Source organism: Calypte anna, chromosome 8, assembly GCF_003957555.1.
Source record: "Calypte anna isolate BGI_N300 chromosome 8, bCalAnn1_v1.p, whole genome shotgun sequence".
NCBI lineage: Eukaryota > Metazoa > Chordata > Aves > Apodiformes > Trochilidae > Calypte > Calypte anna.
Genome location: NC_044254.1, coordinates 9,425,906 through 9,442,985, shown reverse-complemented (window position 1 = coordinate 9,442,985; position 17,080 = coordinate 9,425,906). Strand labels below are relative to the sequence as shown.

The window sequence follows — 17,080 nt, the reverse complement described above, 5'->3', positions numbered from 1 at the left end:
AGAAAAATTCCCCAGTTACAGACCTGAAAGGAAAAGTAAACTCTGAATTTAAAATTACCGTTTCCTGCTCGGAATGTTGGGCCTTTCACAAGGAAATGGCAAACTTTTATAGGTTCTACTCGCAAGAACCAAGTAGCTGTCCTCAGGAAGTGGTATGGAAGAACTGGCAGCATCACTTGGTAACAGCTTCTAGGGAAGGCCATCATAATATTCTTAAATATTTGAAGAGGATACATGGTAGCATCCTATTGGAAAAGGGCAGACTGAAGACCCTGATCACTGGTTGGTCCACACTTTTTAACAGAGGCATAGAAAGGACTTTTTGAGATGGTCTCAGGTTGCTTCAGACTCCCTGGTTATTATTGCAAAGAAGGTAACGCCCATGAATAGCAAAGCTGTTGGGTGTGACATTTAGAGATCCTGAAAATCAGGATTAGTAGAGGAGTTCTGCATTAACCAGTGGCAAGACAGCACTGCAGTCTCTTCTTGGAACATTTCAGGAAAGAAAATAGTCATTGTGTGACTATTTTACCTATGTTGCAGAGGACCACAGACATTGTCGGCGAGGCGGGATACATTCCTGGAATTCCTCTCCAGAGTTAACCTTGCACAAGATCTGTCAGTGGAGTACAGAAGTCTGTGCACAACATCTTTGTGTTGGCATCCTAACTACAGGCCAACCCTCTGTTTTCCAGTTATTATAACAGCCATTCAACTCTCTACATTTTATGTTTAGATGACCATTTAAGAATTTGCAAAAAAATTCAGTTTAAAACTTTACCTCTGGAAATAGTTTTCACTCATTTCAGGAAACGATTCCCTGAGCTTCAGGGTGACAATTCAACAAAAATCTTGCATAGTCTGTAGAAGAACTGTTTATGTCAGCATCACAGCTCCAGTTTCAGGCAGCTTAAACAAGAAAAATAGCGAGCCAAAGTATAATCCAGCTTTAGGTAATTTAAATAATTGCAGGTGTGAGGAGCCTTGCCGGGTTTTGTAATGCAGGCATTTACATTGGTGATGATGTAGAAAGGGTAAGACAGAGCTGCCTTGATGGAAAGCTTCATATTAGCTTTTAGTCTTTATGCAAAGCACCATTAACATATTAACAGTGAGACAAAAATTACTACTGAAATTACTTAGTATGTCTCCAGAGTTCACATAACAATAGCTAAAAACTTAAAAACATTTTTACATGAAAAAAATCTTTTAGTATCTTAACAAATTTGTCAGTGGGTAATGAATTCCTTACTCTTATTTTATATTTCAGTTGTTCGTAAAAGTTTCTGACTCGAGTTACTCAACATTAAGTAACATTTTTCAGTGGAATGCTTAAGTCTTTTCTGTTTTCTATCGTTTCTTGAAATTCTAGTTGTTATTAGCTCTCTGGTCAGAGGCAGTTCTGTCTAACATCCATCAGTAAAATCCTTGAATTCAGAAATCTGATAAAAAGCCTGGTGTTAAGAACTCCACATCACAAAGAATTTGTACTGAGATCTTAAATGTGCACAGTGTATATTTCTTCTCTGCCCATTACACAGAGCAGTAGTTCTGAGTGAAAACAGACAAGGTAGCTGCTTTTCTCTCTTCCTAGATGGAAATAGGCTAGAGTAACTTCACTGCTGAATTGAAGACTTTGCTGTGGCTGTCTAAGTAAAGTGTTTTTATTTTTACATCTGTAAGAAGGTATATCTGACATGCATTTCTATGCATGTATACATGACATACATCTTTTTTCCTAAATGGAAAAATTTTCTTTCAAAAAATTACTTCTCTTAAAACAAAGGTGCTGTGCATGTTTAAAATACTGACTTTTCCTCTGCCATCTAGACCTGGAATAAGATACTTCTGTTTGTTTTGTTTTTTTTTTAATTAGAAAAATGCCAAAGTAGGTGTACAGGGCTGTGGCTGTCAAGATAGCTATTACAGGCACATTTCTTTGACCAGCTTATTAAATTAGTAACAAGGCAGCAAAGAAATACTAATTTGCTACTTGAAAAAATATAAGTAGTCAAGGGTTTAGCCCTTACAAAGCTGCCTTTATTTATTTATTTATTAAGCTGTTGGAAAAAAAGACATCTGACTTCTATACCTGATCAATACAGCTGGATTTGAAAGACAAAACTCTTTTCTTAATCAGCTTTGTGTGATGATAGATCTTTGGTTCCAAGTGTAAACAAGATTACTATTCTGCAGTTGGTGATACCAGATCTCTGCACTGGATCCCACAGCAAAACAAGTTTTGATTAACAAGTTCTGTACAAATTTAGACACACAGCCCAAACATACTCTGTCAAATTAACCAGGGTGTGATCTGAAATTTCTGAAGTATGGTGCTACTTGCTGAAGGACAGAGAACATGAAGTCTGTTTCTAAAGCGTGTCTGTACAAAGGCTGTTTGGAGATGAGAATTTTGAGCTGTGCTCTCCACTGGAAAAATAGCTTTACCTGGTGCAACAGGGTGTTTGTGTTCTGACATAATTCCTTGCTTGTGTCAGCCTGCTTGTGATGCTGTACAGAGTACTGATTGAGCTGGCTGAAAAATAACCCATCTGGGGGGAGGAGGAAAGGCTAGTTTTTATCTGCATTACTTTTCAATTCCATACTAAAAGCCCAACTATCAGGTTTCCTGTATTCTTGAAGCTGCCCCCTGAATAGCTCTGAAATTGAGAGATTGTTTACCTGCATAAATTAGCCCAGCAATCTAGTCTGCCTGTTGACACTGAATCATGTAATCTTTACTCTTGTTCTGCAACACAGAACACCACAAAGCCCCAAAAAAAGCTCGATTAGGACTGGAAAAAAATAGATAATTTACAAATTCAGAAAAGAGACCTTATTTTTTGTATACTATTTTTGTTTAAGACTGCTCTAATAAGTTATTGTACTAAAAGTCATATTCTTATTTATTAGCTGTCTTAATGAAGAGTTCAATTAATTTTTAAAACCTTTCCATCTGAAGAAATTGTATTATACCAACCAGAAAGTTTCTGTGGTTTTGAAGCAATGGAAGCTAACTTGAGTACAACAGTTTATCAGCTGCCTTGCCGCTGTGACAATCACTTCTGAAGAGAACAAGGTAACACCACATTGTCCCCTAGAATGAAAGGACCAGCCTAATTCTTCAGCAACATTCCTTTGATAACATCAGAAAACCAAATTAAACAAAATTTCTAAATTAAAAATTAAATGAAAAATTAAAATTAAAAAATTTAAATTAAATTAAAAATTAAAATTCTAATTTTCTAAATTAAAACCAAATTTCTAAAGAAAGACAAGCAACAGGGAACAAAAGGAGAAATAAAAATTATGCATCCTTCCTACTATTTCTATGTCCCTGAAATATGAGAATAAAGATTTAAACATTAATGCAAACATTTTATAGTTTCCATTCATACTTAGAAGTAAGCAAGAAAACAAAAAATGCACTTTTGGTGCCATGCTTTTATTTAAATGAAAGGAAAAAGCTACACTGTACCACATAAGTAGCAATGACAGTATTTTACAGCACAGAATTTGAAAAAATATGGAAGCTATGCTCCATAGAAGTGGACAAGCTCACAATACACTGTACATTTTTCAACAGTGCTCATTAAATCATGATTAAATAGCTGAATTTGGCTTTAAACAGCCAAATAATAAAAACTAACAGTCATACTAACATTAAAAAAAAAAAAATCAGTAGCTATTATGACTGTTAGAATATGAAATTTTGCTCCAAAAACTAAGACAATAGTTTGGCAATTCAGTTGTAGCAACATTAATAATACCCCAGATGAAAGCACCAGTGTGTTCTGAAAAGGTCAGTGATAAATACTGGCCTTTATGGAAAGCTTTCTTTTTTTTTTTTTTTTCTTTTTTTTTTTTTTTCTTTCTTTTCTTCCAAATTTTATTTTTCTTTTTAAAACATGATCCCAACCTAAGACCCACTGTCATTAGAAAATTTGCAGGCTTAAAAAGGAAAAGCTTACCTAGCTTTAAATACTTTTCCTGTATTTAGTAAAACTTCATTCTGCGAGCAATGCATTCTTCACATTCTACTTTTAGATACTGCACAAATATTTAACCTGTTGGCAAATGTAAATCCATTATACATTCAGATATATTTAAAATTACTCTAAGAACTTCTGTCATTTATTTAAGCTCACTTTGATTAGATTGATGGTGCATCTTTATGGTGTTACAAATCTTCAGTTAGATTATAGTACAGATTTTAGGAACAAAAAGCCTCCCATGATAAAACTTCTTTTGAAGTTATTCACCGTATGTTTATCAGTTAATTCCAACCTCCTGGTTTCTTCAATCACTGTATATTATACAGAGTTTCATATTGTTATTCAAGATGTTCCTACAATAGTATTTGTAGGAACTGTCTAGCAGGCAGAATGTGCAAACTCTCCTTCCCCGTTTTTAATATTATTTATATCCTATATACAAAGTATGTATACACTTGAAGTAAGAGTTACATGTCCTGGTGATACACATGCAAACAGCAGGAATCAGCTAATCACAAATAGTTTTGAGCCACATACATATTAAACATGTATTTTAAAGTGTTTTTTCTTTTTTACAGTTTTAACAAATATACATAAGAACATAAATTACAGTAAAACTGACAGCATTTTTGAGAAAATGTTTATAACTCAGATGCATTGATGCCTAAGGCCTTAGAATAATTTAAAAAAAAAGTACTGTTCTAAACTGCTTAATGACATCGCATTCCTGTGCATCTCTTATATAAGTAAATGAGCACATCATAGTAGTGAGGCATAGTTTCTCTCAAAGCAGTTTAATGAGAGAAATATGAACATAGTTTTAGTCTCCCCATGAAAAAGAACAGACTACATACTTACAACACAATACTGTCTTATGTTAATGTAGTTGTCACAACACTGAAACAGAACAGAATCACAAATCATTCAAGCCTTTTCCTGAGAATGAGATTTTTTTTTTCCCCCCAACAAATCCTCTGGTGTACATTATCAAAATAGCCACAGATTTAGGGGAGGCTTCAAGTCTGGAGTTTATTTTTTTTGTTTTGTTTCTTCAGAACAGTGCTATGATAAAAGCAAATAATAAGAGAAACAAACACTGAAACTGAATAATGATCTATAAAATAATCAAACACTGTTTTGAAATAAATGCAGCCCTTTATAAATAATACTGAAATATACCTAGAGTGTGTTTTTGTACATGGTCATATTATAAATTTACTAAAATGTAATTTTGGCTTTCTTGCCATGTGTATTTAAACTAGCTAAGTGTCACAAGACATGATCTGTTAAGATTGTGTCAAGAAAACAATTTACTAAGACACAATGAAAAATCTTAGCAAGTATCTATTCCCTTGAAAAATAATTTAAGTCTGAGCTGGCATATCTGAAGGCAGAAAGAACAGACAGTGGCCTTGATTTAAAAATCAGTGGGAATTAGATACATGACTTCTGAAAGATCTGTGACTGAGTGGTTTCTGTGATTCTTCTGAATGTTTTTAGTGTTCTGTCAGGCAAAATCAAGGATCTAGATCTGAAGGTTTCACAAGTTTCTATTCCTTCCCTGGAGAAGCAGTACCTGACTGTGTGCTCACTCTTCACCTGGAACAATGCAAAATAATGCACATTTGCTTACACTGTTTTAGAGGTCTACCAAATCTTTTTACTTTGCATTTTAATGGTGTTATGAACATGCACATGGTCAGTCATTATATCTCAGGTGGTAACAACTGAAACAGGAATAATTGCATCACCTAACTGTACCCTGAGTTGTTAAATAATGAATTTGAAAGAAACTTCAGACAGTTCAAAGGTTCTTCCCTTTACTGTTAGGTCTATAAGCAAAATCACTAAGAATTATAAATAATTCTAATTGTAATGTTGATTTTGTTACAGCACACAATAAGGATCTTGCTGAACAGACCCATTCTGTTCTTCGGTGACATACAACTTCTCATTTAGTCTTTACAGTAAGCCAGTATGCAAATTTCAATGGTATGGAGAATATTAAGTATTTCTGTAGTGAAATAAAAAATATTTCAACACAAGCACAAATGCACACATATAAGGCAAAAGATGTAAAAAATGTAGTTTCAGTCACTAAAGATGAACATTCAGTGCTTCAGTGTATCTAATCAAATACAGAGTAAATATACTCCATATATTGTATTAGCACATACAAATCTCCACACAAGTCAAACATTTCTGTAATCACTCATAATTATTCACCTAAGTGATAATCTTCTGCACTCCTAAACACTGTGTTTACATTCCAGTTGGATATGATCATAGAACTTGGTGTCCAGTTTTAAGTTCTAAGTTTTGTTGGCAACTAGAAATCTATTTCCTATAGGCAGTAAAGACAAAGTGCAAGTTTATCATAATTGTCTGAAGCAAATTTTTTCCCATCTACTATGCCTTGGTGGGTTGAAGTTTCTTGGGAGTTACTGGTCTCTTGGTTTGCCACAAATGGCTATGAATGGTAATTGCATCAACACTGGCAGACAAAGTTTTAGCAGGTATATGGCTAAACTGCTTCCTGTCAGAGTTGTATTTGTACAGTCCCTCTATCATTTTCTTTGTGATAGATTTGGGACCTATTCCCGTTAATTTATTGATTTCCTCAGTATCAGGGCAGTATGTATACAGACATCTGAATTGGCAGCCTGAATCCCGGAACAAGATTAAGAAATTATTGGCATCAGATTTTTCCATTTCCTTTAAAAGAAAGAAAGAAAGAAAAAGATTCACAATATGAAATGCGTATCGTACTTCGAAAATATTCTGCATCATTGGACTGTAATTCTGATTTTGTTTTCTATCAGAGCTGAAGCTTATGTATAATGCTTTCCGCTACAAGACCTTTTTTTTAATAATTACAATTTTCTATCTGAATTTTGATGAGGTAGCTAGCCATCTTTCTCAAGCAAATTTATCTAGACAATTTCAGCTAAACTTGTTAAGTTGTACCTCAAGAATAGACATTTTAACACATATTTTATACACCAAATAAAAATTTTTTTATTTGTTTCATCAAGCGGGTCTACTAGTTTCTACTAGTTGCAAGTTTGGGAACAGGAAATTTAGATATGTCTAGATGTGCCTGAAAGATCCTCCAGTGCTAAAATGAGGTTTCAGTCATCCCTGAATCCACTTAATTCTTGTCACACTATGAAGTCATCTGAAATGTTAGCCAGAATTTTCAGATTCCTATTCCACCCAACACAACATCTACAGGACATGTGCCTTAAACACATACAGCTTCTACCAAGTGACATACGCTGCATCTTAGAGATTTACAAGAAGAAAAGGCAAGAAATACTTCAGTGAAATTTACTCCACAAAGGAAATAAAATCCAGATTCCAAGTTGCTGTGTTCTTTGAACCATTTAATCTGTCACAACTACTGGTCGCTGCGTTGTTACAATTTTTGTGCATTGTCCTAGAGATTCATACCAGCACAAAAGGCTGGAAGACACCTTTCTGCAGTAGGAAGTCCTGAATTTTCCCTACTGCTTGGAAAGTAGAGAAAAGTCTAGGAGAGATATATTTCAGTTCTGTTCATAAGAGAGTGCTTTAGTTTTAAAGGATCTGGATGTGTAAGATGGGTAAGTTTCACATTACAGAAAACAAGTTTCTGAGCAAATTGTAAAAGTCTACATGCTGAAGTTCACACAGTAAAAAAAGAGTTAACTATTAATTAACATTTCACCTCTGCTTCCCATGCTGCATGTACAACATGGCAGGTAGTGCTTCTACAGTACTAGAGACCCTTTCTGTATACACTGCAAGTAAGTCACAGAAGTTACTCAAAAGCCTTTGCCATAAAGCCGGCATAAAATTAGGAGATTTCCTTCCATGCCTGTATTTATAGTTCAGTGTCTTCCTAATGCCTGACTGTGGTCTGTGGTTTGCCTTCAGTGGTTATGCTTTTAGAGGATAAATATCCTTACCTCCAGTATTTTTTTCTTTTGACCTTCGTTTACTTTTCCAGCCAAGCAGCAATGTGCCAGTGCATTCTGAATTATATACTTATTTGATTTAGCACTGGGTTCTTTGAAGAGCTTTGGTCCTATGGAGGAGGAATGACAAATTAGCTAAGTTAATTAATATGCAAAGAAAGAGTTATTTTGAACACTGTGAAGCACTTTTGGCTCTGGATCTTTTGCATGCATGAAAAATACAAATCCAGGAATAAAACAGAATCAGGCTAGGTACCACAGATTTCACAAACAAGTAAAATGTTACTGAATTAGCTTACAAATGTGTCTTTCACTATTGAATGAACTGGTAAATATATTTTCTATCAGTGGTACTTTTCTATGAGCAACAAAACATTTTCCATTTTCTAACTAAAATTTCGGTTGTCTGTGAGGGAGAAAACTCTTTTTCTTCACCTACGCCTTGTAATTTCAAAGATGAGAGGTGTAACAATGAAGTTGATGCAATGCCTAGTGAAGTCCCTTCTCTTTTAATTTCTGAAATATATGTACACTTGTATCAAGTGTACTTGAAAGAAACATGTGACATACCAATTCCAAGACTTAGAAAGGAACACAACATACAATCAATTGCCAATTAAATTTCAGATCATATTCCAGTTTGTCTATGCCTTGGGAGAAGAAAGCCTAGAATCAACACAAAAAGCTGTGTGAAATCTGACTGGCAAAGTGAAGGCATTAAAATGTGAAAAAAGCCTTCTGCTCTACTCCTAGGAATTTCCCTCATTTAAAAATAAGGAAGTAATAATAATAAGGAAGTAAAGATAATAGTAATCATTAAGAGATGATCTTCATCAGTATTGGTCTTCTTGAGAAAACTCAGCAAGACCATCCAGGCAAAGTTTCACTGTCCCTCTTGTAATTTAATTTGTTATGCACATGGAACAAATTGAAGTTTCATGGCTTAAAAACAGGTAAGTACTTTCAGATTTCCAGAATTAATGCTTCACCTTTCCAGACTGTAGTAATTTTAGCAGAAATGAGGCAAGATTATTTTCAAAACAGATGTTTGCCTTTATCAAACAAAGCGGTATTAGCTGGGCAAAAATGGAGCTTTTATAATCCTGATGATACAAAGTCTTTGCAATATCTAAACAACCAAGAACTAAAAACTTTTTGTCTTCAGAACCACTAATGGCCAGGCATGTTTCTGAATGCTGCTGTCACTGACCTGTGTATTCTGTAGCAGAGGCAACTGAAGAAGTTGTTGATGCATTTTCCCAATCTTTTTCTCCATTACGACTACCACAGCGACTTGGTGATAAGAATCCTTCCACAGACTCAGACCTAAACATTAATTTTAAAATCTCGTTTAAAAAATTCAACATTCAGAGGCCTTTTAATATGAAAAGAAGGCAAACTGTATTAAGGCAGAACACAGTGACTTGAATTGTAGTCTATGAACATAAACGTGCAATATTTATAGAACAAATAAACATAAAACTGAGTTCATGTTCTGGATGAAGTATATGGAGTGATGCAAGAAGTTAGTGATGTGAATGCTTGGAAGTTTTTGAGCTACATCTGAGGGGCAGAAACCTAATAGATATTCTAGGCTGTGGAACATTACCAAGTGGGGATTTGGGTTCCTTTACATTGGTACTAGAAAAACATTGTTATCTCATGTAGCAAACAAACCAGTTCTTATCAGAATGATGAATGTGAATAAAAAAATTATTTCATTTATACTTATAATTACAACAACTGGCAGGGAGAACTGCTGTATTTAGAACAGCAAAAATTCCTTTCTAATTTTTGTTTTCACAAGCAATAACTTCTGGTGCTGTAATTCTTCAGGCTGGGTCTGCACTCAAACATGAATAATTTTGCACTTATATTTCTAAACAAGGCTATCATGTTTTCTTAAATTATTACCAAGTGTTTAAAGTTTTTTTTGATTGAGGCTACTTCAAAAGACAGTCAAATTTTCAGCTTGGAATAAAAGCTTTTCTACTAGCAAGGAATGAGGAAAAAAGTGGTATTATAGTTAAATTTATCTATATGCTAACTTTAATAAACAGTAAATGAAAATTCAATTTATAATATCTTTTACAGCTTTTGTGATTAGGAATGCACGAAGGAGACCTCAAAGGTATCACTTAAGTTTACTCAGAGTGATCAACAACAGACTAGTCTGATGTAAGTAAACAGTGAAAGTATGGATCTGGAAAGATACTGAAAATTCTTTCAAGTCTGTTAATTTCAGCAATTTGTACTGAATTTTATCATATTTTATAAGTCTCAACTCCCTAAATCAAATCCAAAGCCAGAAGATGATGCATTCACTGTTCATCAGAAGCACTGTACAGCTAGAACTACACAGAAATAATCTGTAAAGTCTGTGTAGATAAGCTATATTAAACCTTTTCTAATTATCTAACATAGCTGGAACAAATTCTTCTCTCAATGAGAACTGATCAATTTTTAAGAGATGACAGATGTTAGGATACTTGGATCATTTTCTTAAAGTTTCTTACATAATAACCAGAAAGCCAGTTCTCAAGACATCAAGGAAACTGAAAAGTCAACTGAAATGAGATGGGAGGCATGTCAGTAGATGAGTGATGGAACACTGGCTGTGAAAATATGACATGATACTGTAACATGTAGTACTCCTTATCAATGCCTTTTTCCTAGTTTGTCCCTGTTTCCTATCTTTTCTATTAAAAAAAAAATAAATAGCATTTTTCCCAAAATAATTAAGTAGCTAAAGAAAAAATAATTTTTCTCAGAATTAAAGAGTTTGCATGTAAAAGGAATATTTTTCTGTTATTTTATAGCTTTTTATTTCATTTTCATGTGGTTTTAAATGCAAAACAAATTCAGTTGCTTAGAAAAGGCTGAAGTCCTAGTGAACTTTTAACACTTCCCTGTATGACTGCTGAGGGAAAAAAACAGAAAACATTAAAAAAAGAAGGTATGTAGCTGTTTAATAGAATACTCACAAGGTGAGGGGGTAACATAAGCAGGTGAGTTAAAGAGGCTGTGTGAATAGCATTTTATTTTGACCTCATTTATAGCTGCCCAGGTGGTTTACTTGATGGATTTTGTGACACAAATGATCATGGCTTGGTTCCCTTGTGTAAACAATCCAGGTCTCAAATCAATAAAGCATACTTGGTTCTTGGAGTACACTATATATATATATATATGTTACCTCTTTAAAATTCATGCTAGTTTTACACAGTTGATTATCAAAACCTATTAAATGACACAGTTATTTTAGCTTTACCTTGGTGTTCTCTTGCCTGACTGCACGCTCTCGTTGTCCCCAGTATTCAGTGATGCCAATGAAAGACTGGACACTGAAAAAACACGATAAAGCTGTGAACCTGGATAAAAATAAAGTTAAGGCTTTTAAACCTATGCAAGTAGTAGAGTCTGTTCATTAGAGACAACACCAGCATCTGAAAGTCGGTATGAGTTTTTATATAAGAGATTCTTACACCCATGTATAATATACCTGCAGCCACATGGGGTGCACTTCATCTGAACACTTGCTGACACCCAGTCATTTATAGCTGCCTGGAATGGCCTCAGACCATTCATTAATGTAAAGCATGGACATAGGAGTATTGGTACTACGCACATCAAAAAATGTCACCAAAGTTAGTAAGTTCTCAGAAAAGAGAGCTTAAGAGACTAAATTAAAATCTTGGGATGGATTAACAGAACGTGTTAAGGCTAAGTGTTTAGATTACACTGGAAGATGGAGGGAAGGATCTAGAGAAAATGTGGCAGAATAATAACGCTACACCATGTTGTAATAAGAAGGATTACTGAGCAGTCTGGTTACTTTTTTCTAATTGTAAATTGCCAATGCTCCTTCCAATCATTACTGCAATTATTTAATATGTAAAAGAATGCTAAATTGTTCCACATGGTTAGTGTCACTATATTCATAACTACACATGCAGCAGGTAAACGAGCCAAACAGAAAAACATAATATAAAAGTAGCTTCTTCATTTAAATTCTGTCTGTTTTAAGCAGGAGTTTAAGTATTAATAATCACTAATATATGTACTAATCTCTATTTCCCAACCTTTACTTATTTTAGCTTTACAGGTGCAAGAAGAGATTCATGAAGAATAGATGAGTGTGTTTTACACTTGCAACACATGATGGTGCTTCCACTGGGTTTTCATATGGTTAATCTTTTTGTTGGTTGGTTATATGCATGCATGCATAACAGGTAAGTAACATTCACCTTTTAATTTCAATTGGCAATTTTGCTTTCGTGTTTAGTCACATGCAGCCTCAGTTTAGCATAAGACACTAATAAATGCATGTGCTAGTTAGCACCAAGAAACAAGCCGGTGTTCTAGCATGAACAGACTCTCTTTCCATTTGAACATGTTACCTGGTGGACCTTTGATTGGTGTCTTGGGTGATTCAATATGATCTCTGTGAATTGATTTTGGACGTGGCTTTTTTTGTTTGATTGAGAGTGAACGTGGCTTTATGACAGTATCCATTTCTTCCATAAGCTTTAGTTGTTTCCTTCTCATATATTCCTGCTTAATAAATTCTCGTCGTGCTCGTTCATCCTCCTTCTTCTGACGCTCTTCTTCTGTTTTGCGCCTAAAAAATTACCAAATTTATTAGCACAAATGTTTCAAATTGTTTTACCTAGCATAGTGAAGACAGCACAGGCATCAGATTTCTGGAATTTTAAAGTTTGTTTTTTTACAATTTTCAGACAGTGAAAACGTTTTGGGATACTGTTGCTCGTAAAATCAAAACCATGTTTAATGGCTTGAATGCTGTAGCTGAGTGAGCATTGTGCATTTGTACAGGAAGAAGCCCAGTGTCAAGTGCTCTCCCTCAGAAGAGAAAGTGCAGGGCAGGGTAGTGCTCTGAGGAGCTTCTCTCAGGCCAGCAGGGCTCATGTGTTGAGTCAGAGCTACAGACTGACACCACTTGCTGATTTTGGAGGACCATCTGGGTGTGTCTTCAGCTGGGCTCCTCAGCACATCTTTCTCTAGGGTTAAATATTCTGGATATTAAGGGGCACTTTTCTGATAGGGAAGTTACAGTTTTAAGTAAATCAGACATTTTTAATTTCACTGTTACTGATCATTTGGATCAGGACGTAGTTTTACCTTGTCTCTTCCTTCTTATGTTCTAGTTCTGCTTCCAGCTGCTGCTTTCGAAGCAGAGTTTCTCTTTCCCTTCTCAAACGTTTCTCCAATAATGCTGCTCGTTTCATTGCCATATCATTTTCTGCCTTTTGATCATCCTAGCAGGAACAGCATTTGAAGGAAAAGGACCCAAAAATATTAAGATCTCTGAATTCAGCAAATGTTTTTTGCCAAGGCACTGGACACTTAACTCTGTACACTGGATGGTAATACCCTACCATACTTTTGCAATATTTGAAATGTTTATTTTACAAGATTTTTCTTAAGTCTACTGAAAACTTTTCATAAAGGAATTTTTCCTTCCTAAGGAAAACATAAAATGGAACACTGATACAGAAAAAGTAAGTGAAATATTGTAGTTTAGAATCAGATACCACACTGCACAAATTCCTGTATTCAGCTTTGGAAGATTCTACACATATGGAGATGAAGGTAATTTATCACAAAAAGCAGTGGTCTTTCCTTCTGCTGGTCAAGCCAGGTATTCTGTTAGAACTGAGGAATGTTTTCAGACAAGCAAGGCACTTCTCAGATATGTGATACAAGGTTTTGGGGTATTCCAAAATGAAAATTCAAAAAACTTGATGGCTTTCAGTGTCTAGACCATTCTCTTACAATATGCATTACAGTTAAAAGCCTACCTTAACACTTTAATAAGACAACAGAGAGTGCTCCCAAATAGCATCTTCAAAAAGGAGTCTTGGAAGACTATACTTGCTTAGCAAGCCAAGAGGTGGAAGAAAGCTCTTCAAAGTGCAACTCAGAGACACTCAACACTTTATAAAAATGTAGACTGTTATGTACTTCAAAAGCTTATAGTTACATTTGGGGGTGGGGTGGTGAAGTCAATGTGAGATGTAATATGTTTAATTAAGGTCCCTAAAGTTTCCTCTAAAAATAAATCTACATTCAGCATACATGTGCCTAACCAAAAACCCCACTTTTCCACAACTATGAATGGAATGGGATACTCTGGCATGCTCATAATTGCAGTATGATAGGATCTCACCACTCTTATGATGCCAAATTAATCATGCAGTGCAAAAGACAGACATTTAGAGTTGCAGAACTATCTGCTTTGACTCACAATCAAAAGTCATCACTGAAATCTGAATCTGAATAAAGAAGTTCCCTTTCAAAGGTAGGTTAATGGCAAACACACATCTACTGATTCTCTTACCTTAAAAAAGAATCCACAACACACTTTCTGGTCATCATCAAATTGTTCTCTATCACTCTCACCTTCATATTTCTCAACAGATACTTCATTTTTTTCCAGTGGCTTCAAATCTGATAGGGAAACTTCAATTAAGCTAGCTGTTTTGGGAGCTGGTGTAGGCAAAACTGGTTGGCTTAACTGATCTTCATTTGGGGTGAGGCAGACAGTTTCTGTGATAGGCTGAGATAACACTTCAGAAACATTTGATTCAATAGGCTTTATCTCCTTTTCCTCCACCTTCTGTTCACACTGTTTCTGCAATTTTGGTCCGTCTTCTTTTACCACCTCTTCTGTAGGCTTGACCTCCTTCAAAACATTTCCCCTTAACTGAGGTTCACCTATATGCTCACCATCATCTCCAAAGCAAACAAATGATCTAGTCTGAATAGGAACCTGGCTTGGAGAAAATCTCCTCAAACGGGGAAGACTATCCACAGACCGTGGGGCAGTCAAAGTACGATTTAGAGGTGTTATTTTCAGTTCATTTGGTCTAGGAGTCCTGTGCATTTTTATGTGAAAAGAGGCATTCTTCCTGTTGGAAGACTGTGGAGATTGATGTGTAGAGCGAGGAGATTCCTGTGAGAAAGGTGCAACAGGAGATGGAGCTCCCATTTGCCTTGAGGAAGACTTAAAGTCCCGAATCTGCTTCTGAGGAGAAGGCTGAGGAGGAGAAATAACCCAAGCCTGTTGCTCTCTCATCTGCATTAACATCTCCTGTTGAAGTGACAGACGTTGCATTTCTTGTTGTAGAAAGTGTAGGGAAGAATTTAGTTTTTCAATAGATTTTGTGTATTCTAAGATATCTCCTTCATTGAGATTTTCTTCTGAGGGGCTTGCTAAATTCCATTGCTTTTCGGCATCCATAGGAGTAGCGGGAGATTTTAACCATTTGCTATGAGAATTTTCAGGAGTTTCTTTTATTAATTCTAATGTCTTAGTAGTTTGTTCATCTGATTTTTGAGTTTCTTTTTCTTTTGACCGACTGCTGTCAGTGAATACCTTCTCATCTTCAGCTCCTGCTGCTTCTTCTCGGAGAGGGGATATCCCATCACCTTTCTTTTTAACAACATTAAGAAATGCTGTTCTTCCCATTTTCTGACGCTGCTTTGTGAATGCAGCTTCAACTTTCTTCTTCTGTGCTTCAATGGCTCGCCTTTTTTCCTCCAGCTTCATCCTAAGATGTACCATTTCAGAAGCCAGTAACTGTGTAGTGTCTCTTCCTTGAGGAACAGATGCTTCCTCAGGAGTATGAGTCCAAGCAACCACATGAGGGATGTTCAGCTCAGAACCTTCTGGGGTAGTTTTCTGAGAACTGCTTCCACTGCTTTTACTATCTGTGTGATTCAGCTTCCTGAATTTCTGCTCTGCAAAGCTAGTCATTTTAACACCTGAACTTGAGGAGGCACTGCTGCCTGCTTGTGATTTAGTACTTACTGAGCTGGGACAGGGACTTAATTGATCTCTGTGATTGCCAGCTCGCATGTCATAATCCTGGAGAAATTTAGATGGTTCTTCCATGTCAGAGTCCATGCTTACAGTATAATCTCTCAAAGAAGAATCCTCATCCATTGTCTCTGGAATATCTTCTGAAGGAACATGTATTCCAGTATCTACTTCTGTATTGTCAGTCACAGGACTCAGAGCACCTTTTGTGTCTGTAATTATATCAGGGGTAGACTGATTTGGTTTAATGTTCGAATTGAAGATGCTAATTTCCTGATTGTGAAGAAAGAACCCATTTGTAACTTGGTCTGGTTGAGTAACTCTGTGAGGTTTTTCAGTGTCATGAATTATCTGCAAAGCCTCTTCAATGCTTGGTGGCTCAATCTGATTGCCAAAATCATCCAGAACTGCCCTGTTTTGCAGAGCTCCATTTGGAAACCTGTAGTGGCTACTCTCATTAGCATTTTTATTATTTGTGTTAAGGGACTGATTGGCCTTTGTGTCTTTACGAGCTATCGTGTCCTTTTCCTCTTCAATATCTTCATTTTCCTCTTCTCCATTTACTGGTTTGAAGGACAGACTTTTTCTATTATGTTTTGGCATGCGGTTGATGTTTAGTGTAAGGCCTTCATTACTGACAGATCGAGTAATTCCTCTGTTCGGAGTGGTTACTGGAATGCTTTTTTCTTTGTCAAAAGAAATGTCAAACGAAACTCCATGTAATGATGACCTAATAGAGATAAGAAATGAGTAATGCTGAATAATAATGGAAGTGTTCACATTCTGGTTCAAAATTATTTTAAAACCATAATATTAAAGGCACTGTTAGGTGTGCTGTATTCCCCTAGCTTCAGATGCAAATATAATACATAAAAATATACAGTAAAATAGAATATAACAACATTTTCTTTAGAGATAGCCAACACTTAATTACTTTGGAATAAATTCTGAGCACTTCAGGAATACAAGAATTGCCATATTAGATCACAAAGAATGTGTGAAAAGACATACAATTTATACTCACTGAATAACCCAACACTATATCTCTTATTTTAACTTCAGTTTACACCCTTAGAATAAGAGTTGATGACTAGTCTAACTGAAAAACAAAACATTAAGCTTGATTGTTCTTATCCAGAAAAATGGTACAAGTTTGAATGCTATTGAGTTATTAGCCATGTGACTCTTATGACTCTTAGTTGGCTGCATAAGTAAATGAGAACACATGTAACTTCAACAATTCAAATATACCTAATTTCCATGTAAAAATAGATTATTTCTGA

At 35.5% G+C, this 17,080-nt stretch overlaps 1 protein-coding gene across 4 annotated transcripts in view; it reads right to left on the bottom strand.

Annotated features, from left to right (window-relative positions):
- Nucleotides 1-3,414: 3,414 nt before the first annotated feature.
- Nucleotides 3,415-17,080, bottom strand: part of CAMSAP2 (calmodulin regulated spectrin associated protein family member 2) — a 79,448-nt gene continuing 65,782 nt past the window's right edge. For 2 of the 4 annotated variants that reach the window (XM_030455180.1, XM_030455182.1), the window contains 7 exons: nucleotides 14,316-16,527; nucleotides 13,097-13,233; nucleotides 12,355-12,575; nucleotides 11,226-11,325; nucleotides 9,165-9,280; nucleotides 7,946-8,064; nucleotides 3,415-6,710 (listed from right to left, as the gene is read on the bottom strand). In XM_030455180.1, coding sequence (XP_030311040.1) covers nucleotides 6,405-6,710; nucleotides 7,946-8,064; nucleotides 9,165-9,280; nucleotides 11,226-11,325; nucleotides 12,355-12,575; nucleotides 13,097-13,233; nucleotides 14,316-16,527 — 3,211 coding nt within the window. In that variant the 3' untranslated portion in view covers nucleotides 3,415-6,404. The remainder of the gene's footprint in view (nucleotides 6,711-7,945; nucleotides 8,065-9,164; nucleotides 9,281-11,225; nucleotides 11,326-12,354; nucleotides 12,576-13,096; nucleotides 13,234-14,315; nucleotides 16,528-17,080) is intronic. The other 2 variants (XM_030455181.1, XM_030455183.1) reach the window with 1 other exon arrangement.